This window comes from Apus apus, chromosome 18, assembly GCF_020740795.1.
Source record: "Apus apus isolate bApuApu2 chromosome 18, bApuApu2.pri.cur, whole genome shotgun sequence".
NCBI classification, from domain to species: domain Eukaryota; kingdom Metazoa; phylum Chordata; class Aves; order Apodiformes; family Apodidae; genus Apus; species Apus apus.
Window position 1 is genome coordinate 2,310,548 of NC_067299.1, and position 24,481 is coordinate 2,335,028.

A 24,481-nucleotide genomic window follows, 5' to 3' on the forward strand; every position below is an offset into this window, starting at 1 on the left:
TTGCAAAGCCCCACAAGCTGAGCAGAACCACAGGAGGAAGACTGCATTCCTGGGTGACGTTCACAGAAGTCCTCTGCCCGTTGCCCTTCCACATATCTCTGCTGGCTGCACCAGTTTGCTGACACAGCTTTTAGACTTTGTTGAGTGTGAGCTACCAGGGCTGTGCTGTTTCCAAGCTGAATTACTTTTCTTTTTGCCTTGCTCAAGGTTTGGAACCACTTTGACAGTGGTTCCTGCCCAGGTCAGGCCATTGGAGTGAAGACACGTCTGGATAATGGCGTCGCTGGCTTCATCCCAACAAAATTCCTCAGTGATAAGGTGGTCAAGAGGCCAGAAGAAAGGGTGAAGGTATGAAAGCAGTGGATTTTCTCATAAGCTGGAAGAGCATGGAGCCAATACCAAAGATTCAGAGTTTGGTTAATAAGACTATTCCCTAAATGACTTTTCAAACCTTATTTTCCTTTAAGGACTTGAAATCAACAGTAAGATCTGGTTGGTGTCCTTCTCCCCCATGCAAATCTCTCTTGGCAGCTGGTAGGAACCATGTTAATCAGTTAACATGTTGCCCTGCAGGAGGATTTATTACAGTCTGGCTAAAGTCTGGGTTTAGGAGACCAGAAGGCATTCTAATGCAGAGCTGCCCTTTGTTTTGGGCTCCCTAAAGAGTTCACAGAACTGCTGTTAGATTTGCAAGGGTCCCTTTCCTCTCTTGTAGCTTTTTCTTCTGTTTCAGCTCATTTGTGGAGGTCATCAGAGTTACTGATCTTGCTCAGGGCAGGGACTGAGGTTCTAAAAGAAACAGAATCACATATTTTTATCACATGATGAAACAGAGGTTTAACACCTTCGCAGTCTTTTGGGGTGCCCCTGATAGGCCATGTAGGTGCTGGATAATCCTGTAAGCTCAGAGGCCTCCTTTCTTCCAAGAGTCATTAACCTCAGCACAGTTAACTGGGCTAAGACATTGCAGGTTTTATGGTGGTGTTTTCTGTTCCCCATTTGATTAGAGCAGTCTTTGGAGTGTCTTCCACTCTGTTTCTTAACTGACTTAACTGCTTCCTTGCACATCATGAAGTCCAGGTTTGCTGCTGTCATGGTTAAAGATACATAAAATAACAAACTTAATTGCCCTTGGCCTCCAGACATGCAGTTTGTTGTGTGGTGTAGGTAGTAGATGTGCTGGAGAACTGCCCATTTTTCCATTAATCTCTTTTTGATTGTAGTCATCTTGGGGATCAGTTGATTTTTGGTTTGTATGGAAGGGTCACTCTTAAAGGTTGTGTCAGTCTGAAGCACATGAGGTAATTTGTACCTCCTTAATGGCAGTGTGACCCCCACAGATGTCTCTGTAGCACAGGAGGCTGCCATGTCAGCCAGGCTGGCAGATCAGCCTTGCCTGCCCCTCTCCTGCAGGTGGGAATGACCGTGCACTGCAGGATTATGAAGATCGACATTGAGAAGTTCAGTGCAGACCTGACCTGCAGGACCTCAGACTTGATGGATAAGAACAATGAGTGGAAACTGCCCAAAGACACCTACTATGACTTTGACTCAGAGGCAGCAGATCATAAACAGGAAGAAGACCTGAAAAGAAAGCAGCAGCGAACAAGTGAGTCCCATTTCCCTCTCCCTTGTCACACCAGCCTTCCCAGGATGTTTCAGCACAACTGGACATAGACTTGGAATAGACCGGTTCCTCTTGGAAGCCTAAACGCTCCTCTTTGTCCTCCAGCATACATCAAGAGAGTAATTGCTCATCCATCATTCCACAACATTAGCTTCAAGCAAGCTGAGAAGATGATGGAGACCATGGACCAAGGGGATGTGATTATTCGGCCAAGCAGCAAAGGAGAGAACCACCTGACTGTCACCTGGAAGGTGAACGACGGGATTTACCAGCACGTGGATGTCCGAGAGGAGGGCAAGGAGAATGCCTTCAGCCTGGGCTCCACACTTTGGATTAACACAGAGGTAAGAGCCCTGCAGAGCATGTCTGGGAAGGACCTAGTGGGGAAGGAGAAGAACCTATTTGGCAGGGACAGGTTGGCACAGCCTTTCAGTCCCTGCAGCTGCTTTCAGACTTGGAGAGCAACTTCCATTGCAGCTCTTCAGATTCTTAGACTATGCTCAGCTCTTTTAACTTTTCTCAGAGCCCAGCAGCGTGTGACTGAGAGCTGTTTACTAGGATCAAGCTCTTCATCACACACCCTAAATACCTCTTCAAATATTTGTTTAAAGGAGTTTGAGGACCTGGATGAAATTGTCGCTCGCTATGTCCAGCCAATGGCTTCTTTTGCCAGAGACCTGTTGAATCACAAATACTATCAGGACTGCAACGGTGGAGACAAGAAGGTGAGACTGTGAGACTGTCCTGGGCTGTGGTAGCTTCTGTGGGAGACAGAGGAGCATAGTGTAAGTTTCTTTGTCTCAGAAGAGGTCATAAACTCTTTGACTCTGGAATGAGCTGCTGCTTGACTGAGCTTTCTCAACTTCCTCTTGTTACTTAGAATCATAGAACCGTTTTGGTTGGATGAGACCTTTAAGATCATTAAGTTCAACTCTTAACCAGGTGGGCAGTCACTTTCTAGCTGTAGGTCTCAGGGGGATTCTGTCTCAGAGCAGTGGAGTTAGCACATGGGGGCATGGTGTACCAGAGCAGCAGAGGGTTGCCCTGCCAGCAGATACCACTGAAGGTGTTGGCTTTCTGTGACCTGCTGACATTTGAGCACCAAGCTCTTGCAGAAGTGATGCAGTTGGTGGATCCCTGGCATTGGGGCTGGTGGGGGGAAAGGCTGAGCACAGCATGGGGGGAGATACCTGGGGGCTCTGTCTCATGCTAAAAATGCAGGTTCTCCTTGAACGTTTCTCTTCCCTCCCCTCTCTCTCTCTCTCTCAAATTAGAAGCTGGAAGAGCTGCTGATAAAGACCAAGAAAGAGAAGCCAACATTTATTCCCTACTTTATCAGTGCCTGTAAAGATCTACCTGGCAAATTCCTCTTGGGATATCAGCCTCGAGGCAAACCAAGGTAAGAGAGGCAAGCCCAGCAGCTCAGTACCACACCTCCAGTTACTGCTGCCAGTTTCTCTTCCAACTCTGTCAGTATCCCCATAAGTCAGGCCTCCCCTTACCCAGGGTTTGGTCTCCTGACACGATTGCATTGACTGCTCCTCACAGGATAGAGTATGTGACAGTGACACCAGAAGGATTCCGCTACCGGGGCCAGGTTTTCCCTACGGTGAACGGGCTCTTCCGATGGTTTAAGGATCATTATCAGGACCCTGTTCCAGGTGAGCACCCCAAGACCTGAGTGCCTTAGCTGTTTGTTTCCTGGCTGTCACACAATAGGGGCAGTTATTAAAGGGCAGGTCCGTGGATTTTATCCCTGAAATGCATCGTAGGATCTTCTGTATGTGGGAAGTTTCAAAGCAACACTTGAGTGTTTGGCTTCCATGGACCCATTAAGAGGAAATCCTGAGAGTTGATCTTCCAGCCAAGTGGACCATGCAGCAGAGGCTGGACTTGTCCCTTTCTACTTCCTTAGCCTCCCCCACCACACAGTCCTACACACACCATTCCCTCTCTCCCACCACACAGTCCTGCACACACCATTCCCTCTCTCCCACCACAGTCCTGCACACACCATTCACTGGCACAGGTGTGCCTGTATTTTTTCAAATCCTGCATTTGAGGCCAGTCGCTGCTCCTCTGTGAGAACTAATCCCTTTCTCTTGGTTTGTATTTTATACAGGTATTACCCCCAGCAGCAGCAGTCGGACCAGGACTCCAGCCTCCATTAATGCTACTCCAGCAAACATCAACCTGGCAGGTCAGTGCAGACCTTTCCTGGTTGGAACCGGGACACGAGCTCCTCTTCCAGGCTCCACTTTGTCTAACATGCTGGGTCTTTCTTGCAGACCTGACCCGAGCAGTGAACGCTCTCCCACAGAACATGACCTCCCAGATGTTCAGTGCCATCGCTGCTGTGACAGGCCAGGGACAGAACCCCAATGCCACCCCTGCCCAGTGGGCATCCAGCCAGTACGGATATGGAGGCAGTGGAGGCGGCAGCAGCGCCTACCACGTAGGTGACACTTCAGTCTCTCAGAGGAGATGCTCCATGGCTTCTCCCCATGGCTAGAAACCATCCCATGGGAGCTCAGTTGGGAGCCTGTGGGGTTACTTGTTTCCTGGGATCACCCAGTCCTAGTTGTGTACCCATAATACTGCTCAGGGGAGCCTGGCTGCATCCTTGGACCTTCTCACCTCCTGTGCCTGAGGAATTGAGGCTCGTGATGCAGCCCTGCTCTGGGGAGAGGTGGAGCAAGTAGCAGATTCGTCTGGCCCTCCAAGGAATGTGGTGGAATGGAGGGGTGGGATCTGGTGGTGCAGCCTCATAACCTTCTGATTGTGCCCCAAATTGGCAACGTGAGCTGCCAGTGGAAAAGATTAGCTGTGGAACTATGTGCTGAGTTTGCAGGGCTTTTCAGCTCAGTGTGCTAATCCCTGAGCTGCACCGGCAGCCAACACCTCAGCCTGACCCAACAGCCAGAGCCTTAGCAGGGAATAAGGTGGAATTGGGCAATTTTGGCTCATGCTGAAGCCTTTCCTCGTGTGTGCTGGTACCTGCCTCTCCCAGCCTGTGCCACCAGCTCCCCAGTTGACACAGAGGCCAAATCCAGCTGCGGGACTGAGGTGCCTGGGTACAGAAGTCACACCCAGCCCTTAGAGACCTGACAAAGTGGTGCTGCAAGACAAGGCTTGCAGGGAGGAGTGATCCTCTTTTAGACCACCCTGGGAGGCTTTCACGGAGTTTGGCACAGCAAGGGCTGAGCTGGGGATAGGCAGGGAGGGGGATAACCCAGTGTATTAATCATCAAGACAATCTGAAGGAGAAGGGAGTTGAACACCAGGAGGCAAAGAAACTAAGCACTCCATTGGGCACACAGTGAGCCTGCCAGCTTGGGATGTGGGAGGGAGCCATCTCAGGAGCTGCTGCAGCCCAGAGAGGAATAATTCATCTGTTCTTCATGCCTGCTGTGGGACATCTTTTCTTCTAGTTTGCCCCAAGTGTCTCTTGTGCCTACCTCTTGCAGCTCATATCTTTGGTTGGTTTCAGTGTCTCCCCCATGTTCCCCTGTGTGGAGTGAACAGGCTGTGGTGGCCCTTGGGGTTTGCCCTCTGTCTCCTCACACTGTCTGCTCTCTGCAGGTCTTCACGACTCCAGCACAACAACCAGTGGCCACCCCTCTGATGACCCCCAGTTACTCCTACACTACTCCCAGCCAGCCGATTACAACACCCCAGTACCAGCTCCAAGCCAACACCACACCCCAGTCCACCCAGTCCCAGTCGCAGCCATCCTCCAGCTCCAGGCAGAGGCAGCAGCCAAAGTGAGTGGCTCTGGGTCCTTGTGTCCATCTGTGTAATCCTGATTGGTTTTGTGGGTTTTTGTGGACCTCATAGTGGCCTTCCAGTATCTGAAGGGGGGGGCCTACAGGAAAGCTGGGGAGGGACTTTTTACAAGGACTTTTTAGCGAGTGGACCAGGGGTAATGGATTAAAACTGGAAGAGGGGAAATTTAGGTTGGACATTAGGAAGAAATTCTTTAGTGTGAGGGTGGTGAGACACTGGAACAGGTTGCCCAGAGAAGCTGTGGCTGCTCCATCCCTGGCAGTGTTGAAGGGCAGGTTGGATGGGGCTTGGAGCAACCTGGTCTGCTGGGAGGTGTCCCTGCCCATGCAGGGGGGTTGGTACTAAATGATCTTTAAGGTCCCTTCCAACACAAACCAGTCTGTGATTCTGTTTTGCTGTAACCCCAGCATTCACCTTCCTGCCCCAGGACCCTTGGCAGGAGAGTTCTCCCGTTCACGTGTCTCACCTTGTCATTGCAGGACCAACAGCCATGCTGCCATCGACTGGGGGAAGATGGCCGAGCAGTGGCTGCAGGAGAAGGAGGCTGAAAGGAGGAAACAGAAGCAGAGGTTGACCCCCCGCCCGTCCCCCAGCCCCATGATTGAGAGCACCCCCATGTCCATCGCCGGGGACGCCACGCCGCTGCTGGACGAGATGGACCGATAGGCCCTGCTGGGCCTCCCCCCCACCTCCAGTCCCTTCTCCAGCAAGGGGAAAGGAGAGGGAACAGTTGAAAACGACTTCCCTTCCCTCAGCCACACAACTCCTGTTTTATACGTCGTGAGATGATGGGAAATGGCTCTTGGTGACGTGCACCTGAGTGAATGAATAGACTTGGCAGGGCTAGTCTAAATATATATACTATATATATATATAAATATATCATAGGAAGGGACATTGCAGTGGACTCTGCGTTCCAGGCCCTGGTTTAACACTTTGGAAGCTCTGCAAAGCAATTATGAGGTCAAACAAGTCTGTCCTTGTACGTGCACAACCCTCTGCTTTCCACAAAGACTGGGAAGCAAACACAGCTGAAAGCGCAGACCGTGGGCCTGGAGTGAGCCTGTTCCATTTGGATTCTTCCAAACCCTGGCTGTCACCTCTCCTCATCCTGACAGCACAAAGCGAAGTCACAGGGGGTTGTGACAAGCAAACTGCAGTTCTCCAGAAGTTTCTGTTCTTGGTTGCTCTGTGTTTTTGTGTGCAACAGGCTCCGTGGAGCCTGTGCCAACCCCCAGCTGTGTTTGGAGGGGTCTAGCACAGCAGCTCTGGGGCTCATGGTCTTGCTGGAGAGAAACACAGCTGTCGTACCAAAGGCTTGCTCTCTCCTCTGGCTTCTCTGGAACAATATTTATTTGGTTTTGATTTTATTTTGATTTTTTTTTAATCAGACTGCAAAGCAAAACACCAGCCGAGGGCAGCGTTCCCAGGCACGGGACAGACACCTGGGCTGAAATGGCTGCTCCTGTGGCAGAGAACATGAAGCAGCTGGGAGTGCATGGCATCCTCCTCCCTACCGGCTCAGCCCTGCCCTGTTTTAAGCAAGAAGGGTGAATAAACAATGTTTGGACTGACTGCTAGTCAAGAGGTTTCCTGCCCCCTCGCCCTCTGCTGCCTCTCTGCCCTCTCCTCTCAGCAGTGGATGTGCTCAGAAGCAAAGCTCAGTGGTGCAAGTGGCTTCTCCTTCTTCCTTCGTTTCTTGAAGTGGCCCTCCATGTGCTGAAACTTTCAGAGGGAAGCTGTTTTCTGTTGAGCTGATCAAGAATAATGTCTTGGTTTGAATGCCTCGTGTGGAGTCAACCCACCGACACCCTGGGCACCTCTTGGAGTCCCAGTCCCTGACTGGGAGAGGTGCTGGGGGAGCAGCAGATAATGCAGATAACTCCAGTCGTGTCAGAAGCAGCCTGCTGCAGCCTTGTGAGAGCCATTTCTGAACTGGAAAGTTGTGGCTGCACACACACTTTCCCTTCTCCTGCTTTGCTAGTAGGGATTTTCTATGGAAGCAGAGTCTTTGTTCCTTCCAAGTGCTCCTGGTCAGCCTCCCCGCGCTAGGAAATGAGCAAGAACAGCAGATCTTCAGAAACAAAGGTCTTTTTTGCATGTAAATGCTCCCGAAGAATGGCAGCAAAGCCGGGAGACAAAGCAAAGCCGTTTCCACAGAGGAATGCAGGTCCTGGCTTCCCCCATCTCCTCAGCAGTCGGGGGTCACACAGCCCAGTTCCCCCCCTGCAACCACACAGGCTGGGCTGGAGGACCGTGCTCCAGGGCCGGTGGCTGCTGTAGCTGTGGGTGTACTAACCTTAACGCTATTTTTTGTTTAATTTTATGGAACTCTGTATGACAGGAATTTGATCGGGAGCAGCTCCTAACCAGGGCAGTGTCGGACCCGGACGGGGAGGGGCCAGTTGTGAGTTGTCGGCTCCTTTTTGGCTGTCTTTGTTTTTAGTTTTTCCCTTACCATCAATAAAAATTCTACTTTTGGGAAGCTGCCCCCATGTCTGTCCTTCCTGCCAGGACACTGTGGTTGCCACAAGGACTTTCAGGGTCCAATGCCTGGGTACAACCTTGGTATTTCCACCCATCCCCCCAGGCTCTTGTGATCCTCTTCTTTCAGGGATTTTGGGATTGCACCAGCTGCTCCTCCAGCTTTTTCTGACTCTGGAATGCGGTGCTGGTGTAGGAAGATCTTTCTACCAGCCTCACAGGGTGGCAGAGGGGATGCTGTGCCAAGACACACTTGTGTTTTGCAGGAGTTAGTGACAATGTCCTATCTCTGGGTGCTGCCCTCAGGCTCATTCCTACAGGAGCCCAGTTTTTGGTGAGGGGACCAGGCTGTGATCACCCTCTGCCAGGCAGGGACATGGGCATCTTGTGTCTGCCTTTGTCCCACGATGGGAAAAGCTGCTATTGTCCCACTCCAAAGAGCTCTTGTGGGGTGTTTGAGGAGCCTCCAGGGAAGCACAAGGCCCCTCACTGCTGTTGCTGGGGGTTGTTGAAGGAGTTGGTGCTGGTGTGGAAGAACTGTGCTTCTCCCAGCCTGGGAAAAGGCAGCAGGTTAAGCAGATGTATGCTTAATTCCACTGGGATTCCACTGGGATGGTGGAATCATTAACTGCTCCTCCAGTAGCCCCAGGGAGCTGAAGCTCAACCATCTGTGGCAAGGAGCGAAAATCAGGGCTCTGCCCTGTGCTGGCCCAGGGACAGGAGCTGTGTCCCCAGCCTGAGCAGGGACTTGCTGTCCCCCATGCCCAGGACAATAACATGAGCTGGTGGGAGCCATGAGGGGCAGCTCAGACCCACCCAATACCCTCCGGGCTCCAAGTGCGTTCCCTCCCACAGCCCCACAAGCAGGATCAGCCCTGGGATTTCCCCTGGATGCTGCTCCCAGATCCTTCCCCCCCACGGAGATGGGGCTGAGGCTGCACCATCTGCTCAAGCAACCAACTTTATTACACAGCCAAGACCCATGGGGGGACTCAGGGCTCTGCCCCAGCTTTGCCTTTCAGCCTCTTCTTTCTGTTTCTCTCCTTCCTCCTCCTCTTCCCACTGGCAGTGGAGACAGGGGCTGGGGAGACTGGGACTGGGGCCATCTCCCTGTCCCAGCCCTGCTGTGCTGGGCTCTTACTCAGGATGGTGTTGGCTGCTTCTGAGTCCAGCAGTGGGGACTGTGGGTCCTGCCCCACGGGGTCAGTGGCTGCAGGATGGTTCAGCTCCCCATCTTCAGAAGAACCTTTCTTTTTCAAGCCTTTCCCCTTCTTTTTCTGATCTTTCTTCCTCCCCTTCCTCTGCCTCTTGGCTGCCTTGGGGGGGGACAGCGGGTGGGCAGGCACACGATACTCCACTGGGATGGCTCCTTCACCTGTGCTGCTCCACGGGGGGCTCAGCAGGACCCCCCCAGGCCTTGCTGCCCGGTCAATGAGTTCCCCCCCAAAATCGTACAGCACCGGCTCCCTGGGGACAGCGATGGCCACCGTGTTGTACGCCTTGCACCTGCAGAGAGTGAGGAGGCACGGGGTGAGGCTGGCCCTGGCAGGGCCAAGCAGGGCGGGATGGTTCCCACGGCGTGGGGGGACACACTCACCAGACGTAGAGGTAGGGTTCCACGCACTCCTCCTTGTAGGCGAACTCGAAGCAGGGCACCTGGATGACATTGAAGAAGGCCTGGCCCACCACCCGCGAGGCCGTGTCGTTCACTCGCTGCAGGCACTCCTTCAACCTGCCGCGGGGCACAGCCGGGGTCAGGGGATGGGGCGGGTGCTGCCGGAGGGGCTGGGACCACCCCCCCGGGGTGTGGGGCTGCGGGGGGCACGGGCACTGACCGCCGGTCGCAGTCGCAGTGGCTGATGGTGTGCCAGCGCAGGTTGCGGTACCCGTAGCGGGAGGTGAAGGGGTGGATGACGTGCTGGCAGTGGTCGTGGTCGCGGCAGCACCGGTCTGTGTCCCTGTGCTCCCCTGCAGGGCAGGCAGGGGGTCAGGCTGGGCTGGGGGGTGGGGGAGAACATGCAGGGGCTGGGGCTGGACTGGGGTTGAGCTGGGCTAGGACTGGAGTTGGAATTGGATCGGACTGAGATGGGACTGGAATTGTACTGGGATGGGTAGGGGCTGGGACTGGAACAGCACTTGGATGGGGACCAGGCTGGCACTGGGATGAGACAGGGGCTGCATCAGCACCACAGTGGTGATGGGACTGGGGTTAGGCTGGGATCAGGAGCAAGAAAGGGACTGGGCTGGGGTTGGGGTAGGGACTGGGAGTTGACTGGGTTGGTCCATCACTTAATGGGGACCGGAATGAGAGCAGGATAGATCAGGGATCAGGCTGAGGAAAAAGGGTGGATCAGGACTGGACCAACACCAGGATGAGGACAATGATGGGACCAGTTAAGGGACCAGGATGGAACAGCCTTGTGATGGGGACTAGACAGTTGAACTGGGACTGAACTGTCATTGGGGTAGAGACTGAGCTGGGACAGACAGGGATTGAACTAGTACAGGGATGGGAACTGGAGTGGACCAGCACTGGGATGGGACTGGGTTAGGATTGATTGACCCAGTCCTGGGATAGGTGGGGATGGGAAGGGATGAGAAAGGATGGGATGGGGGGACAAGTAGCAGCAGCTCTGCTGCCCTTACCCAGCTGCTCGTAGGCATCCGCGTTGCTGCCCGCGCCGCACCACAGCGTCCCGGGGTAGGTGAGTCCGCGGCGGGCGCGGGGCCGTCCCGGCGGGGCCGCTCCGGTGCCGGGGGCCGCTCCCAGCAGCGAGAGGAGGAGGAGGAGGCGGCAGAGCAGCCCCGGGGCGCACATGGCCCCGCGCCGGTCGCCGCCCTGGGGCCGCCCTGTAGCTCCGCGCAGCTCGCCCACGCGGGGCAGTTTGCCACGGCCCGGCCCGGCACCGTGCGGGGCTCCCGGAGAGCCGCGGTGCTGGAACCGCTCCTCGGAGCCGCCGCGCATCCCGGGCCCGCAGCCCGCGGGGAAGGGGTTACCCCTCCCGGTGGGGCCGGGCCCCGTTGCTGTGGCAGCCGGTGGGGTGATGTGCCGGGACCGGTAACGTGCCGGCCCCAGCGCCCCCGCCCCGTGACGTACCCGGCCCCGCACGGCCCCCCGGCCCCGGAGCGGCCCCGACGGGAGAAGGATGCTCCTTGTGTCCCCACGTCGCATCCCACGGATGCTCCTTGTGTCCCATCCCACGGATGCTCCTTATGTCCCAACGCCCCATCCCACGGGTGCTCCCTGCACCCCCGTCTGCTGTCCCACGGATGCTCTTTGTGTCCCCACCTGCCATCCCGTGGTTGCTCCCCGTGTCCCCGCCTTCCATCCCACAGATGCTCCCTGTGTCCCATCCCACCGGACGCTCCCCAGCGTCCCGTGACCCGCCGGGGCTGGCAGCCGGGAGGCTCCCGGCAGCTCCCGGCACTGCTGCCAGCTCTAGCCCCCTCGGCTGGCTCCCTTTCACCAAACCCTTTGACAGTCCAGACACGGATCAGGCTGGACAACCAAGGGGCCAGCCCTTGGCTGGGCAGGATGGCGCCAGGACACACCAACTGGGACATGTGTGGCCTCAGAAAGTTCCCGTGCTGCCTGAGACCCCGCAGGCTGTGGGGCTGCACCCTGAGCATCACCCCAGCTTGCTGACCCCTGCAGCCATGGGGTGCCCCGGGCTCTATGCTACCTGTGCCAAGCCCTGGCACCGCCAGAGCGGGAAGCTGGGTGCTGGGGACACCCCGCCTGGGGTGCCAATGTCCCAGCCTTGCTGCTCCCCACCACGCACCTGCCTGGGTGGGACAGCAGAGCACATGGGGTCACATCACTGGCCCATAGGCGAGGCTCCTGCCTGGCACCAGCCCAGGGCTGGCCGAGGCTGCTGGCGGGGGCCCAGCACCACAGGGGCTGCCCTGCTCAGCTGTCGCTGTCCTTGACGCTCCCCGTGACGCTCCCGCTGGGCTCAGCCTCGCCGCCGGCACCAGGTAGGGAGCAGACTCGGTCGTGCTGGGACCCTGGGGTGGTCACCGTGTGGGGTGGTGGGGGTCCTGAGCTGCAGGGAGCCCTGCAGGGGCTGTGGGTGGGGTGTCTCACCCCTGTTGCATGCTCAGTGCTTGCAGTGCCTGCAGTCCTCGCTCATGGACCTGAGCCACGTCCCCACCGCCCGGGAGAAGGGCTGGTACCTGGCGCTGATGGCCCCCAACGTCAAGGGTCCCAACTATGCCTGGCTGGACCCCTCCCGGCTCTACTGCCACCCGCAAGTACCCACTGTCCGGGTTGGGTGGCACCCACGGGGGTGCCAGGGTGGGCTGCATCTCTGCAGGGCACCCAGCTGTGCCCTCAGGCACCAGCACATGGGCTGTGGGAGGCCACCATGGGCTGCGGGCACCCAGCACCCCCGTTCTTCCCCCAGGCCTTGCAGGACTGCGTGGCTGACCTGCTGCAGCCCTTCCAGGGAGACCCCATCGACATGGTGGCCGGCATCGACGCCATGGGCTTCATCCTGGGTGAGCAGGGAGGCGGGTGAGCCCAGGGTCCCTTGTCCCTGTGGGGGCTGACAGTGCCATGCCCCCCACCCCCCAGGTGCTGCCATTGCTGCCACACTGCGGAAAGGCTTCCTGGCCATCCGCAAAGCCGGGCACCTCTGCGTGCAGACCCTGGCACAGCCCTACACCGACTACTCAGGCCGAGAGAAGGTGATGGAGGTTCGCACCGATGCCATCTCACCGGGTGAGCTCCTGTCATGGCTGGGGAGGGGGCGCAGCTGAGGTGGGCACTGGGCACTCAGCCACAGCCTCTGTCTCTTCCCAGGTCTCCGTATCCTCCTGGTGGACCAGTGGGTGGAAACAGGGGGCACCATGCGAGCAGCCATCCAGCTGGTGGAGCAGCTGGGGGGTGTCGTGGCAGGTAGGAAGGGGGGGGGGGGTGCCAAGGCACCGTGGGGTGCAGCCGTGGGTGCAGTGTGACCACCATCCCTGCACCCCACGGTGGTCAGTGCTGAGCCCCATCCCTGTGTCCCCGCAGGTGTCACCACCATCTGCATCGAGGACAGCGAGGGCGGGCGGTGGATCCAGCAGCGCTACAAGTGCTCCCACTGCGTCCCCCCCCGCCTGCAGCCCCACTTTGACCATCACCAGTTCGGCTGGGAATGACGGGGGGGCTGCAATGACATGTCCACCCATGTCCCCCAAAGGGACTGCCAGCTCTTCAGGGCTGGGATGCCCAGGGCATTCACCACCTGGTTTGGCTGTTGCTGTACCCAAGATGGTCACCCCCCCTTGATAGCAGCCATCCTCCCCTGGCTCTGTGCTCCTGCCTGGGGGCTGTGTCCTGGGAAGCCCCCCCCTCCCCCACAGCCCCACACTTTTCTTAAAAAGCATAAAAAAAGGTTTTATTAAGACAAATGGGAGCCGGGGGGCATCACCCCCTGCGAGCAGTACCTGGGTTTGCATAGCTAAGGGAGCTGCATGGGAGCTCCTGGCTGTGGGTGCCTGGGCAGGCAGGGGGCCAGGGGGGCTGGGACAGCTCCTTGGGGCCCCTCTTTGGTCCAGAGGTGTGAGCAGGGGGGGGGCTGGGGGCTGCCCCCTCACTGGCAGCACTTGGGTTTCTTGCGGGGTGCCGAGAGGTACAGGTCGCTCTCGTTGCTGCCGATCCCTGGAGGAGCAGAGGGGAAGGGTGGGTGGGCAGGGGGGCAGGTGGGGGGCCACCCTCGTGGGGCTGGCCGGGGGTACTCACGCACGGTGTCCCCGATCTTGCGGGCGCTGCTGCGCTCCAGCTCGGCCTGCACGCTGCTCTCGAAGGTCAGCGCTGCCACCCGGAAGAAGAAATCCCGCACGTTCTCCCCTGCCCCGTGGGACGAGACCCCCTGAGTGTCCCCACATCTGGCTGGACCCCTGGGGTCTGCGTTCCCCCACCCAGCCGAGGACCCACCGGTGAGTGAGGAGACGGCCCAGTACTCTGCCTGCATCTCCTGGGCCACCTTGAGAGCGTCCTTCTCCATCAGGCTGTACTGCGCTGGCGTCTGCCAAGCCAGCCAGGGGGTGGGTGACAAGGACAGGGACAGCCCCACCGAGTCAGGGCACAGGGAGCCCGCAGGGTGGGGGACACACTCACGCTCAGGTCCTTCTTGGAGCCCACCAAGAAGAGGATCACGTTGGATGGGTCGTTCTCCTTCAGGGCGTCAGCCAGCCACTGCCTGCGGCGGCCACTCACCAGTGCTGGTGGCCAAGCACTGTCCCCTCGCTTGGCACATCAGCAGCCCCACTCCCACCTCTCCATCCATCCCCACCACCCCCATGATTGTCCCCAGTCCCACCTGGGCCCTGTGTCACCTACCGTGTGTGCTCCAGGGACGCCACATCGTTGACATCGAAAACAATGACGATGGCTGGGGGGGGGAAGGAGGGGTGAGATGGGGAGGGGGACAGCTGGTGGGGTGGGACATGGTGGGGTGGGACACGGTGGGGTGGGACACAGTGGGGACCTTACCTTGTGCTCCTCGGTAGTAGGTGGAGGCGATGCACTTGAAACGCTCCTGTCCTGCCGTGTCCCACCTGGAGGGGTGGGGGAGGGGGCATGTGGGAGGTGAGGAGGGGACGTGGGGGGCATGGGGAGGGGGCTGTCACCTACTCACAGCTGCAGGCTGAAGGGGACCCCCAGCACCTCGAACCGCTCCATCTCAAAATCCACCCCGATGGTCGCTTTGTAGTTCTTGTCGAAGGTGTCCTTGCAAAAGCTGGGTGGGGGGGGACACACACACAACACGGGTGTCAGCAGCCCCAGGACCCCTCCACGCCCCCTCTCCAGGGGCTCAGTGCCCCCTGCCCCAGGGGCTGCCCAGCACCAGAGTCTGGTCAGAACTGCACTCAGCCCAAGGTGCTGCTGCCTTTGAAGGGGGGGGGTGTCTCTTCCTCTGTGCCGTCCTCCTCCCCCACCCCCTGAGCTGCTCTTGCTGGGGGTGGGTGGTCCCGTTACCGATTGATCAGGCAGGTCTTCCCCACTGAGAGGTCCCCCACCACAATGATCTTGGAGATCTTGAACCTGCAGGGCAGGAGGATGCGCGGCCGCCGAGTGGGTCGGGGGTCTCCCATCTTCCCCCCCTCTCCCCACCTCCCCCCCGGGCCATGGGGGCAGAGGGGTTCATGGGGGTGAGGGAGTGTGTCACCTCACAGCCCCCCTATGTCCAGCAGCCCTGCAGCCCCGCCCTGCTCAGCCCGGACCCCCTTGTGTGTCCCCCCCCCGTGCCCCCCCCCCCGTGCCGCATTCCTGTGTCGTGACACAGGGCTCGGCACACGCCGCAGCCACGCGGCGCCCGGGGACCCCCCCGCGGCTGGCGGGACCCTGGTCCCCCTCATCACCAACCCCACACCCCGACCCATCCTTGGGGTGGGGTGGTCCCCGAATCCCCCCCAGACTCACCCCACGGTCCCTGTGCGCTGCTCCTGGCAGGCACTGGCCACCCCGGGGTGGAAGGCGGGCCGGGCGTGCAGGGCGGCCTCCTTCCGAAAACACTGCGGGGGGACAAAGGGGGACCCCGCTGTGACCACGGCGCTCAGCGGGATCGCCCTCCCACCCCCCCCCGGGCTGCTTTTGCCCCCGCGCCCGCTCACCGGGGGCAGGTCGGCGATGACCCTGTCCCTGCGGACCGGAGCCAGCACGTTCATCGTCCCGTGGGGCCGCCTGGGTGGCCGTGGGGGGAGCAGGGACGGTCCAAGGGCCACCACGAGGCCTGGGGACAGGGGTAGGGTGATGTCCCAGCTGTCCCCATGCACAGCATCCCGGAACACAGCTGCCCCTGTGACCCCCAGTGGGGCTGCTCCCTTGTCCCAGTTTGCTCCTCATCCACGGGACACGGCTGTCCCCACATCCTGGCTGTCCCCGTGTCCCCTGGCACGGCTGTCCCTGTGTCCCAGCTACCCCGAGTGTGGCCGTCCCCACGTTCCAGCTGCCCCCAGGTCTCAGACGTCCCCGTGTCACAGCCACCCCCGCATCCCTGTGCACGGCTGCCCCTTTGTCCCAACCGCCCCCAGGTCCCTGCACACCGGGGCACCGCTGTCCCCACAGCCCGCGTGTGGCAGCCCCGCGCAAGGCTGTCCCCGCGTGCAACTGGTCCCCGTGTCCGCAAGTGCGGTTGTCCCAGTGTCCCACCCACCCCGTGTCCCACCAATTCCCACGTCCCCACGCGTGCCTGTCCCCGTGTCCCACCCACCCCCAGTGTCCCCGTATCCCGCCTGTCCCTGCGTCCCGCCGCTCCTCACGTCCCCACGCGTGCCTGTCCCACGTCCCCCCCATCCCCGTGCAAGTCCATCCCCGTGTCCCGCGGCTTCCCACGTCCCTCTCCGTGTCCCCCTCCCCAGCCCCGTGTTCCCCGCGCACGGTCCCCAGGCACGTCCCCCTCTCGCATCCCCGATCCACGGACAAGCCCTCCCCGCCCGTCCCGGTGCCCTCCGCGGGGGAATGGGGTGTGTGCGGGGGGGTCCCCGTTACCGGCTCCGCTAGCGGTGCTCGGCGTCGCACACCCGGCCCCGGAGGAACGGGAGCGCAGGCCCCTCCCTCTCCGTGTCCCCCCGCACGGGGGCAGGGGAGGGGCCTGCGCTCCCGTTCCTCCGCGGCGGGGCCACCGCGCTACATGCCCACGCCACAGGACCCCGGGAATTCCCGTCCCCACGGGCACCCGTCCCGATCCCCCGCCACCCCGACGGCGGGGGGTGACGTCGCGCAGGACTACAACTCCCATGAGCCCCCGCGGAGCGGGGCAAACTGCGCATGCGCAAGTGAGGAAAGGAGGACTACTAATCCCGGCGTGCCCCGCGGGGCCGCGAGAGTCCGGGGGCGGGGGCGGGGGAAGTCTCGCGATATTCAGAGCTATAAGCCCGTGCGGTGCGGGGCGGGAAACCCCTTTCGGCTTCCGCCTGGCCAAGATGGCGCCCAAGGCGAAGAAAGAGGGTGATGCCCGCGGGCCGGGGGGTCTGTGCGGTGCGGGGGGGGCGGCTGCGGAGCCCCCCCGGGGTGCGGGGGGACACGGGGGGGCGGGGCTGAGCGGCTGTGCGGGTGCGGGGTTGCGGGCTGGGGCTGCGCCGCGGACACGTGGAGAGGCCGCCAGCGGCGGGCCCGGCGCGGCTCCCTGCGGGACGGCGGGGTCCGGGCACCCGCGGGGTGTGTGGGAAGGCGTGAGTGCCCCTTGGCTCTGGTGAGGTGGGAGAGTGGTTTGTTGGGAGGGGAGGGGGAAGCCTTAACCCTGTTGGGCGGTTTGGGCAGGTGTTGGTTGGATGCGGGGGCACAGGCTGCTCGCGGAGCTGCTGTTGGCTGCGTTGCGTGCCGGGGAAGCCGCGGGCCCTTAGGGCAGCATGCGGTGGTCCTGCAGAGCCTCCTCTTCCTGACTGAGCTGTGGTTGCAGCTGTGCCTCCGAAGACGGAGGCAAAGGCCAAGGCGCTGAAGGCCAAGAAGGCCGTCCTGAAGGGGGTCCACAGCCACAAGAAGAAGAAGATCCGCACATCGCCCACCTTCCGCAGGCCCAAGACCTTGCGGCTGCTGCGGCAGCCCAAGTACCCCCGGAAGAGCGCCCCCCGGAGGAACAAGTACGTGTGGGGGGCTGGGCTCTGCCCTTCCCCGGGGTTTGGGGAGGGTGGTGGGGATGGGCAGCCCTGTGTGGGCTGGTGTGGGGTCCTGTGCCCTGCTGCACGTCCCAGGGTGCCATCTTGCCGGCTGTGCGGGGAGCCCAGCCCACACCTTGTTGGCAGAGCAGTGGGTGTTTGGGGTGCAGGTGATGATTTCAAGCGACCAAAGCCTGAGAGTTCATGATTAGAACTTTTTTGGTGACTGATGCACCTCAGAAAAAGCCCCTGAAGTGCAGAGGTGTCTGCTAGCCTCTGGTAACCACAGGGTCTCTCCTGCAGGCTGGACCATTATGCCATTATCAAGTTCCCTCTGACCACAGAATCAGCCATGAAGAAGATTGAAGACAACAACACTCTGGTGTTTATTGTTGATGTCAAGGCAAACAAGCACCAGATCAAACAGGCTGTCAAGAAGCTGTATGATATTGATGTGGCCAAGGTCAACACATTGATCAGGTGAGAACAGGGGAGACCAGGTCACTGGTGGGGTGTGAGGGGCTTCAGGAGCCTGGAGTGGCTTTTAGCAGAAAAAGGGAAACAGGTCTGAGTGCCAGCTGTTGTGGGTGCTCTCGGGGAGTGTGGGATGAAGCTCTGTAGGATTTTCAGTGTTTCAAAGTTTTGAGAAATGCAACTTGTGCATCTGAGTGGAAGTAGGAGATGTTGGCAGACCAGGGAGTGGGTTTCCTCAGGGCATCCTGTGCAAGTGATGTGAACATTTTTTGACCACTGAGTAGAGTGATGCTTCCAAAGGAACCACTGATGCACAGGGTGATGGTGGGAGCAGGGAGCAGGTGGGAGGAGCTGTGTGCCTCTGCTCTGATGCCTCCTCCTTCTCCCCAGGCCTGATGGGGAGAAGAAGGCTTATGTCCGACTGGCTCCGGATTACGATGCACTGGATGTAGCCAACAAGGTGAGAAACAAACTTTGCAGCTCCTGTTGTCTTGTATCTGCTGTGCCTGGTTGTTCTTCCTGGTGTATGTGTGCCTTGGGCCTGGCAGCACTTCTGGCCTTGATTCCATCTAACATGGAATCCCAGGAGCCAGAGCACGTTGTTTGGCAAAGTGCAGCTCCTGGAAGATGGTGGGGTTGAATGGGAAAGGTTCCTAAGAGACAATTGTTGCTGTTCTTCAGCTCTTCCAGGGAGGGGCTCTTCTCCACAGGATTAAAATAGCTCTGGAGTATCAGTGGGAAGGATGTAGAAACTGTTCTGCAGCTTTTAGGTTGAAAGTACTTGTTCTAACAGTGTTCTTGGCCAGCCCTGTGCTGGCAGCCTGGGTGGAGGAGGGTTTCTGCTGAGTGGGTGGCTGGAAGGAGCAGCAGTTCAGTCCTGAAGGTGGCTGAGGTGGGCAGGAGGTAGTGGGGATACAGACTGGAATGAGGGAATGTGGCTTAGCTCAAGGGTCACCGTGGAGTAAATGTCTCAGGTGGTTGTGTAAGGCACTGGCAGGGAGGAGGAAGCCTGTCCTCAGAGGGCAGGAATCCTGGGGAGGTGCAGCCTTGGCAGTGATGTCTGGGGCGGGGGTGGCTCTGCCTTCCTGTTCCCTCAACACCTGTTTGTAACGTGCTTTGCTTCTTTCCAGATTGGAATCATCTAAACTGCATCGACCCAGGACTGTACAGATGGGATAATAAACCCTGTGACACCACCCAGGGGCTCTTGTGTTTTCTGACACCACAGCCTGTGCCAGAGAGCTGCCCAACAAACTTTGGGGGCTTCATTTTAGTAAGGGGGTCCCTCCCTCCCTTGGTACTCGGGGGGGCAGAGCTGGCTGCTCCTTGAGAGTCCCACCTCTGGGGTCTCCTGGAACCTGTTCTCCTGGCTGTTGGTACAGATGAGGTGACACTCCCCCAGATCTCAGCTGTCTCTTTACCCAAAGCCTCTGGCATCTTCCTGCATTTTTTTCACTGTGTATTTAGCTCCTGTTTGTGATCAGTGTCCTTGGTCTCCTGCAGAGCTCCGTGGTGCAGTGGGGGCTGCTGAGTGCCCAGGAGGAAGGCAGAAACTTCAGCCAGAACCTGTTCGTGGTTCAGGTCTGGCATGAGCAAAATGTCAGACCATTTTCTGAGCATTATCAGCTGTTTGCCTGTGCTGCAAGAAGCTTCTCTTGCCGAAGCCCTCCTGCTAATCCAGTCACAGGGGCTTTGTGTGGGGCTTTTTCTGGCATGATCCCTGCCACAGCAGCCTGGGAATCACAGCCTGGTTTCCCTAACATGGTTCATGTTACGTTGCCTGTAACCTCGTGGAGGCAGGGGGGTGTTAAACTCTTCAGGACTGTTTCCAAACTTGCTGTCTCAGCAGCCTTCTGCTTCCTCAGATTTGTAGATGAAACTGACTTTTTTGGAGAGTCACAGGAGTGTGGAGTGCTGGGAATGAAATAACAGATAAGCCTTGAAGGGGTACTTGATGTTAAGTACGTAGATGTTGAAAGCTGTGGCCAAATATTGATCGAGGTAATTGAGCTCTTGGTCGTCAGGATACAGAATTCTTTTGAGCCTCACTCAGAGAGTGGTGAGACCTGGGGTGTGGTTTAATCCCTGCCAAGAGGGGTGGTGAATCAAGGGGCAGTTCTTTTGCTGCTGACCCTGGGGTAAATGATCTGTGCTGGGTTGTGCAGCCCTTGGTGCACCCCTCCTGGGCTGGGGCCTGATGTTCTGCTGGGGTTGGGGGCATCAATCCAACCTCCTGCCCTTGGTCTGGGAGGGGGCTGAGCAGCAGTGGGGGTCTGCCTGAGCCCCATGCCTCCTCTCTAGCTGTGGTCACCCCAAGGAAGGTGTGGAGGGGGGGGAGAAGTGCCTGTCTTGTAGCAAAGCCCGTGTGGCTGCTGGGGTGAGGAGCGGGTGGAGGCTGGGGAGGGATTTCCCATCAGCATGACTTGCAGTCTGCCCTGAGCCCACAGCTGCTGCCTGGGACTTCACTTCCCCGTGTTTGCCTCTTGCTCTGGGCTGGCCTGACCCACAGCTGCCCCAGCTCTGGTGCTCAGGCCGGGAGCCAGGAGGGAGCTGGGCTCTGCTTTGGGAAGCTTTGCCATTCCTGACCCTGCCATGCTGCTGGAAGGGTGGTGGGAGCGTGGGCTGGTCCCCCTGTGGTGTAGGGCAGAGGTGGGTCCGTCTGTGGAGGGACAGGGGGAACAGGGGCAGTGATGGGGTGAGGGGAAAAGAGGATTGAGGCTGGATTGTGTGGGGAATTGCAGATGGAGTCAGTGTAGAGGCCTTGAGGTTGCAGCTGGGACAAGTGTAGCTGGGGGGTTGTGCTGCTGAGGTTCAAGCTGTGTGTCCTCATTGCAGCTCCGTGTGGGGCTGCTGAGCCCTGCTTGAGGTGAGGAGCTGGGTTTGAAGCTGCTGTAGCTCCCAGCCCACGCAGTGTCCCCAGTGTCACATCCCTGCTCCAGCTGCTGGGCTGTTCCCAGCGTGGTGTTGGTGCTGGGGAGCCCTGCAGGATCCTGGCCTGAGGGGTGTTTACCTGCTCCCCAGAGAAGAGTGATCCCTTACTGCTTCCACTTAATCCCCAGTTTATTTCAGCCACAGCACCTGTTCCTGCCCCTGCTTGGTGGTGAGGTGGGTAGGACAGATCCTGCCCCAGAGCAGGGGCGGAGCAGGAATCCCTCTAAACCCCTCTGCTTCCTTCCAGTCTGGTGTAATTCTGGAGCTCTCAGGCTTTTCCTCCCTGATGCTCTGGTGCTCCGCAGGACTGGCTGGGCTGGTTCTGACCCTGCTTCTCTGGGGAGCTGATCCCTCTCTTTCCTCCTGCCACTCTGGGGGGGCTGCTGGAGGCTGCAGGAGGGCCCAGCACTCTCACAGGAGCTACCCTGTGCTGGTGAAGATGACTCTGGGGGAGATGCAAGCACACAGCAATCTTCCAGGAAGAGCCCATGGCCTTTCCCATGCCAGCTCCATTTCACGTGGCTGCTGGGTGAGTCATGCAGCTCCAGCCAGGCTGGAGACAAGCTCCATACTTCTCCTGCCTCCCTTCTTCTACTCCCTGCACAGCCCTGGGGCTCTGGAAGAGCTGAGAGGAGGGGACCCATCAAGGGAGGGATGGGGTTTTGCTTTCAGGCTCAGCATGGTGCAGCTGGGCAGCAGGACCTAGCAGGTCCGAATGCATCCCTGGAGGGTCCCTAGAACAAAGCAAGTGGTAGAAATGTGTCCTCTCCCTCCTTGAGTCCTGCCAGCCCTCCACTGGGAACAGGGGTATGTCCTTTCCCACAGCCCTATCCCCTCCATTGGCCCCCCCCCCCGCGTTGCTCTGCCACAGAAGAGCCAGCCCAGGTGTGCTGCGGCAGCAGTAATCAGACTGATTTTAATGCACATAACACCCCACATCACCACGGGAGGGAACTCATCCCATCCCTCACCACCCTCGGGCAAAATGCAGCCACCCCTGGCCCTCCAGCTGCCTGCATGGAAGCCAGCTTGGGCTGCTTCTCCATCAGCCAAGCTCCTGGCTACGGTGGCATCCCTGCAGCTTGGTGAGGCTGTCAGGCTGGTCCGGCAGGGAAGCACTTTTTAGGCAGCAGAGCAGGTGAAGGCAGGGCCAGGGAATGAGCCCTAAGGCACATCAGAGCAGGTTTGGAGAGCCCAAGACCTCCAGGAACTGGGAGCCCGGGTCCCCCCTTGGTGCGCACGTCTCAGTCTATCAGAAACTTCTCACCATCCACGTCTCTCCCTGCAGAGCCCTTGCGCAGGGAAGGGAAAAAATCGGAGCGGAGGAGGCGGGAGAAGTACATGAGGATCATGGCATCGAGCAGCAGGAGGTTGGCAGTGAGGAAGGCACCCTGGCCCTGCACCTCCACGTAGCGGAGGAAGTACCAGGTGAGGTAAGACTGGGGGGCCAGGCGGAAGGCGAAGTACATCACCAGGTTGACGTACTTGTTGGCCTCGTAGAGTGCTGGGGAAGGCACGTTGCTCATCTTCAGCAGCATGCGGATGGTGAGGAAGATGTTGCTCACCTCCACCAGCAGCAGCAGCATCGCTGCCACCAGGAAACGGCCCGTGATGATGAGCGAGACAAAGGCTGAGATGGCCTGGGAGTAGGGGTGGGACACACAGCAGGGTCAGTTCTCCTGGCTCTGGGGGAGGTGAGTCCTTCCCCACCAAGGTTTGAGCACACGTGGTGCCTGCTTCCCCCAAACCCTGAGATCCTGCCAGCCCCCCAGGCACCTGGGCCAAGGGAAAACCAGTCTGGAGAACTCTGGGACCAGTTACACCTGCCTTTGTGGGGAGCTGAGACCAGCCTCTGGCCTGGTGTGGCAGCCTGTCTGGCTCCAGGTGCTTGGAGCTGATGCTAGCAGGAGTCCTGCCCCACCAGGCAGCGTCACCTTGGCAGACAGGGTGAGGAGGAGGGAGGGGCTCTGGTTGTAGCACCCAAAACCTGCATGGGCTGAGCCTCGGGGTGCGTGGTAGCCCCCCTGTGGGGGCCCTTCACCTCCCCAGGGCTGTACTCACCATGGCGTGGTGCACCAGGTACTCCCAAGACGAGCGGGACTGGTGGTTGAAGATGATATCAAGGCTGTCGTGGATGAAGTAGCCTATGGGATGAAGGAGACATTGGAGAGGGGTCCAGCTCACACACTGAGGTAAGGGGGAGCGGTGAGGATGAGGAGAGTGGTGTGACTGTGGTTCCAGGTGTTGGCAATGCCTCTGCCCTGGCTGAGTGTGGGGAGGTGGCTGGGGACAGCAGCCTGGGGGCTCCATACCCGTCATTAAGGCAGGAGGCACCGAGAGTGGCCCAGCCTGGGAGCCAGGGGCTCATCCTGGAGGGGGAGTGGGCAGAGCCTGGTGGGGTGATTCCTTACCTGAGGAGAAGCAGACCAGCAGGTGCCCTGAGATGCTGTAGCCGTCCTGGATGTCGGAGAGCAGCTCCGGGGAGTGCCAGAGGCTGGGGGGAGGAAGGGGTCAGCCTGGCTGCTGGGGTGGGGGGCACGGGGACCCGCAGCGCCCTCCCCTTGCCCCCTTGTGCTTCTTCCCCTAGGGCAGCGCCCGGAGCCGTGCTCCCGGGGGTCCCCGTGCCCCTGCCCGCCCCCCTCTCCCGGTGTTCGGTACCTGAAGAGGGCCCATAGCCCGGCCAGCACGGAATGTGCGAACGAGACCAGGAGGTTCCGCCAGCGCCAGGCGCGGCTGGGGCGGCTCCGCACGGCGGCGGGCCGGGGCAGGGCTAGTGCCGCCCGCCTCAGCCCCCCGAAGAGCCCCACGCTGCCGCCCACCAGCGCGGCCGAGGCCACCCGCCAGCCCGGGCCCATCGCCGTCAGCTCCGGTAGCCCCGGGCGAGCGGCGGCGCGGGAGGGCGGGGCCTGGGGCGGGCGGGAGGCCACGCCCCCTCCTCTGACCACGCCCCATACAAGCACAATGACTGATCAGTTGGCCACGCCCCCTCACCTCCCGCTGACGGCTCCTTCCCAGTTGGCCACGCCCCCCTCTGGCCACGCCCCCCCGGCGCTTGCGGGGGGGCGGGGCGGCACGTGCGGGTGCGCGCGCAGCCGCCGGGGGTTGTGCACGCGCGTGTGCAAGGGGCGGCACGTGCTGCTCCGGGTGTGCAAGTGTGTGTGTGTGGGGTCACCCTGCGGGTGTGCGGGGCAGTGCGGGGCGCGAGGGACCTGCTGCTGTAACCCGGGGTCACGGCCCGAAGCTGCAGCGGGGGGGTCTGGGTGAGACACGAGTGGGGGGTTCTGCGCCCTGAGGGGGGACCCTGGGACAGGCTGCCCAGGGAAGCTGTGGCTGCCCCATCCCTGGCAGTGCTGAAGGGCAGGTTGGATGGGGCTTGGAGCAGCCTGGAATGGTGGGAAGTGTCCCTGCTCATGCAGGGGGGTTGGAACGAGATGGTCTTTAAGGTCCCTTCCAACCCACATCGTCCAGGGATTCTGCCATTGCCCGCGAGCAGGGCGTTGTACCTCTGTCCCGCTCCCCGCACCTCTGTCCCCGGGGCTGGCGGTGCCGGGAGCAGGGTGACTCCCCCCGCCTCTCCTCCCGGTGTCACTAGAT

The 24,481-nt window shown here is 59.7% G+C and overlaps 6 protein-coding genes and 2 non-coding genes across 10 annotated transcripts in view; 5 read left to right on the forward strand and 3 right to left on the reverse strand.

Annotated features, from left to right (window-relative positions):
• SUPT6H (SPT6 homolog, histone chaperone and transcription elongation factor) overlaps nt 1-7,898 on the forward strand; it is a 28,528-nt gene extending 20,630 nt beyond the window's left edge. For both annotated transcript variants that reach the window (XM_051635654.1, XM_051635652.1), the window contains exons 28-37: nt 208-348; nt 1,414-1,609; nt 1,733-1,971; nt 2,239-2,352; nt 2,902-3,026; nt 3,176-3,288; nt 3,750-3,827; nt 3,916-4,082; nt 5,210-5,391; nt 5,893-7,898. In XM_051635654.1, coding sequence (XP_051491614.1) covers nt 208-348; nt 1,414-1,609; nt 1,733-1,971; nt 2,239-2,352; nt 2,902-3,026; nt 3,176-3,288; nt 3,750-3,827; nt 3,916-4,082; nt 5,210-5,391; nt 5,893-6,079 — 1,542 coding nt within the window. In that variant the 3' untranslated portion in view covers nt 6,080-7,898. The remainder of the gene's footprint in view (nt 1-207; nt 349-1,413; nt 1,610-1,732; nt 1,972-2,238; nt 2,353-2,901; nt 3,027-3,175; nt 3,289-3,749; nt 3,828-3,915; nt 4,083-5,209; nt 5,392-5,892) is intronic.
• Nucleotides 7,899-8,840: 942 nt separating this feature from the next.
• On the reverse strand, nt 8,841-10,717 carry PROCA1 (protein interacting with cyclin A1). Its single transcript, XM_051635877.1, has 4 exons — nt 10,544-10,717; nt 9,733-9,865; nt 9,495-9,629; nt 8,841-9,403 (listed from the first exon to the last, which is right to left on the reverse strand). The coding sequence occupies exons 1-4, from the start codon at nt 10,713-10,715 to the stop codon at nt 8,890-8,892; spliced, it is 954 nt and encodes a 317-aa protein (XP_051491837.1). The 5' UTR covers nt 10,716-10,717; the 3' UTR covers nt 8,841-8,889.
• Nucleotides 10,718-11,784: 1,067 nt separating this feature from the next.
• Nucleotides 11,785-13,294, forward strand: LOC127392286 (adenine phosphoribosyltransferase-like). Its single transcript, XM_051636052.1, has 6 exons — nt 11,785-11,875; nt 12,002-12,151; nt 12,304-12,397; nt 12,474-12,620; nt 12,702-12,797; nt 12,915-13,294. Exons 2-6 carry the CDS (start codon nt 12,029-12,031, stop codon nt 13,040-13,042), a joined length of 588 nt encoding a protein of 195 aa, XP_051492012.1. The 5' UTR covers nt 11,785-11,875; nt 12,002-12,028; the 3' UTR covers nt 13,043-13,294.
• RAB34 (RAB34, member RAS oncogene family) lies at nt 13,255-16,443 on the reverse strand. Of its 2 annotated transcripts, none has more exons than XM_051636049.1 (11): nt 16,377-16,443; nt 15,500-15,618; nt 15,309-15,400; nt 14,865-14,930; nt 14,524-14,625; nt 14,379-14,443; nt 14,226-14,277; nt 14,004-14,085; nt 13,821-13,911; nt 13,630-13,733; nt 13,255-13,544 (listed from the first exon to the last, which is right to left on the reverse strand). In XM_051636049.1, exons 2-11 carry the CDS (start codon nt 15,551-15,553, stop codon nt 13,311-13,313), a joined length of 942 nt encoding a protein of 313 aa, XP_051492009.1. In that variant the 5' UTR covers nt 15,554-15,618; nt 16,377-16,443; the 3' UTR covers nt 13,255-13,310. The 2 variants fall into 2 exon arrangements, with proteins under 2 accessions (XP_051492009.1, XP_051492011.1); XM_051636051.1 differs by having other exon boundaries at nt 13,377-13,544; nt 13,626-13,733.
• Nucleotides 16,444-16,761: 318 nt separating this feature from the next.
• Nucleotides 16,762-19,152, forward strand: RPL23A (ribosomal protein L23a). Its single transcript, XM_051635978.1, has 5 exons — nt 16,762-16,835; nt 17,287-17,467; nt 17,786-17,962; nt 18,347-18,416; nt 19,087-19,152. The coding sequence occupies exons 1-5, from the start codon at nt 16,811-16,813 to the stop codon at nt 19,099-19,101; spliced, it is 468 nt and encodes a 155-aa protein (XP_051491938.1). The 5' UTR covers nt 16,762-16,810; the 3' UTR covers nt 19,102-19,152.
• LOC127392395 (small nucleolar RNA Z17) lies at nt 17,646-17,718 on the forward strand. The gene has a single exon (XR_007891260.1). It is a non-coding gene; the product is annotated as a small nucleolar RNA Z17 (small nucleolar RNA).
• Nucleotides 18,204-18,271, forward strand: LOC127392394 (small nucleolar RNA SNORD42). The gene has a single exon (XR_007891259.1). It is a non-coding gene; the product is annotated as a small nucleolar RNA SNORD42 (small nucleolar RNA).
• Nucleotides 19,153-21,775: 2,623 nt separating the features above from the next.
• Nucleotides 21,776-23,790, reverse strand: TLCD1 (TLC domain containing 1). The gene is made up of 4 exons (XM_051635686.1): nt 23,546-23,790; nt 23,299-23,381; nt 22,949-23,031; nt 21,776-22,527 (listed from the first exon to the last, which is right to left on the reverse strand). The coding sequence occupies exons 1-4, from the start codon at nt 23,740-23,742 to the stop codon at nt 22,132-22,134; spliced, it is 759 nt and encodes a 252-aa protein (XP_051491646.1). The 5' UTR covers nt 23,743-23,790; the 3' UTR covers nt 21,776-22,131.
• Between the last annotated feature and the right edge of the window lie 691 nt (nt 23,791-24,481).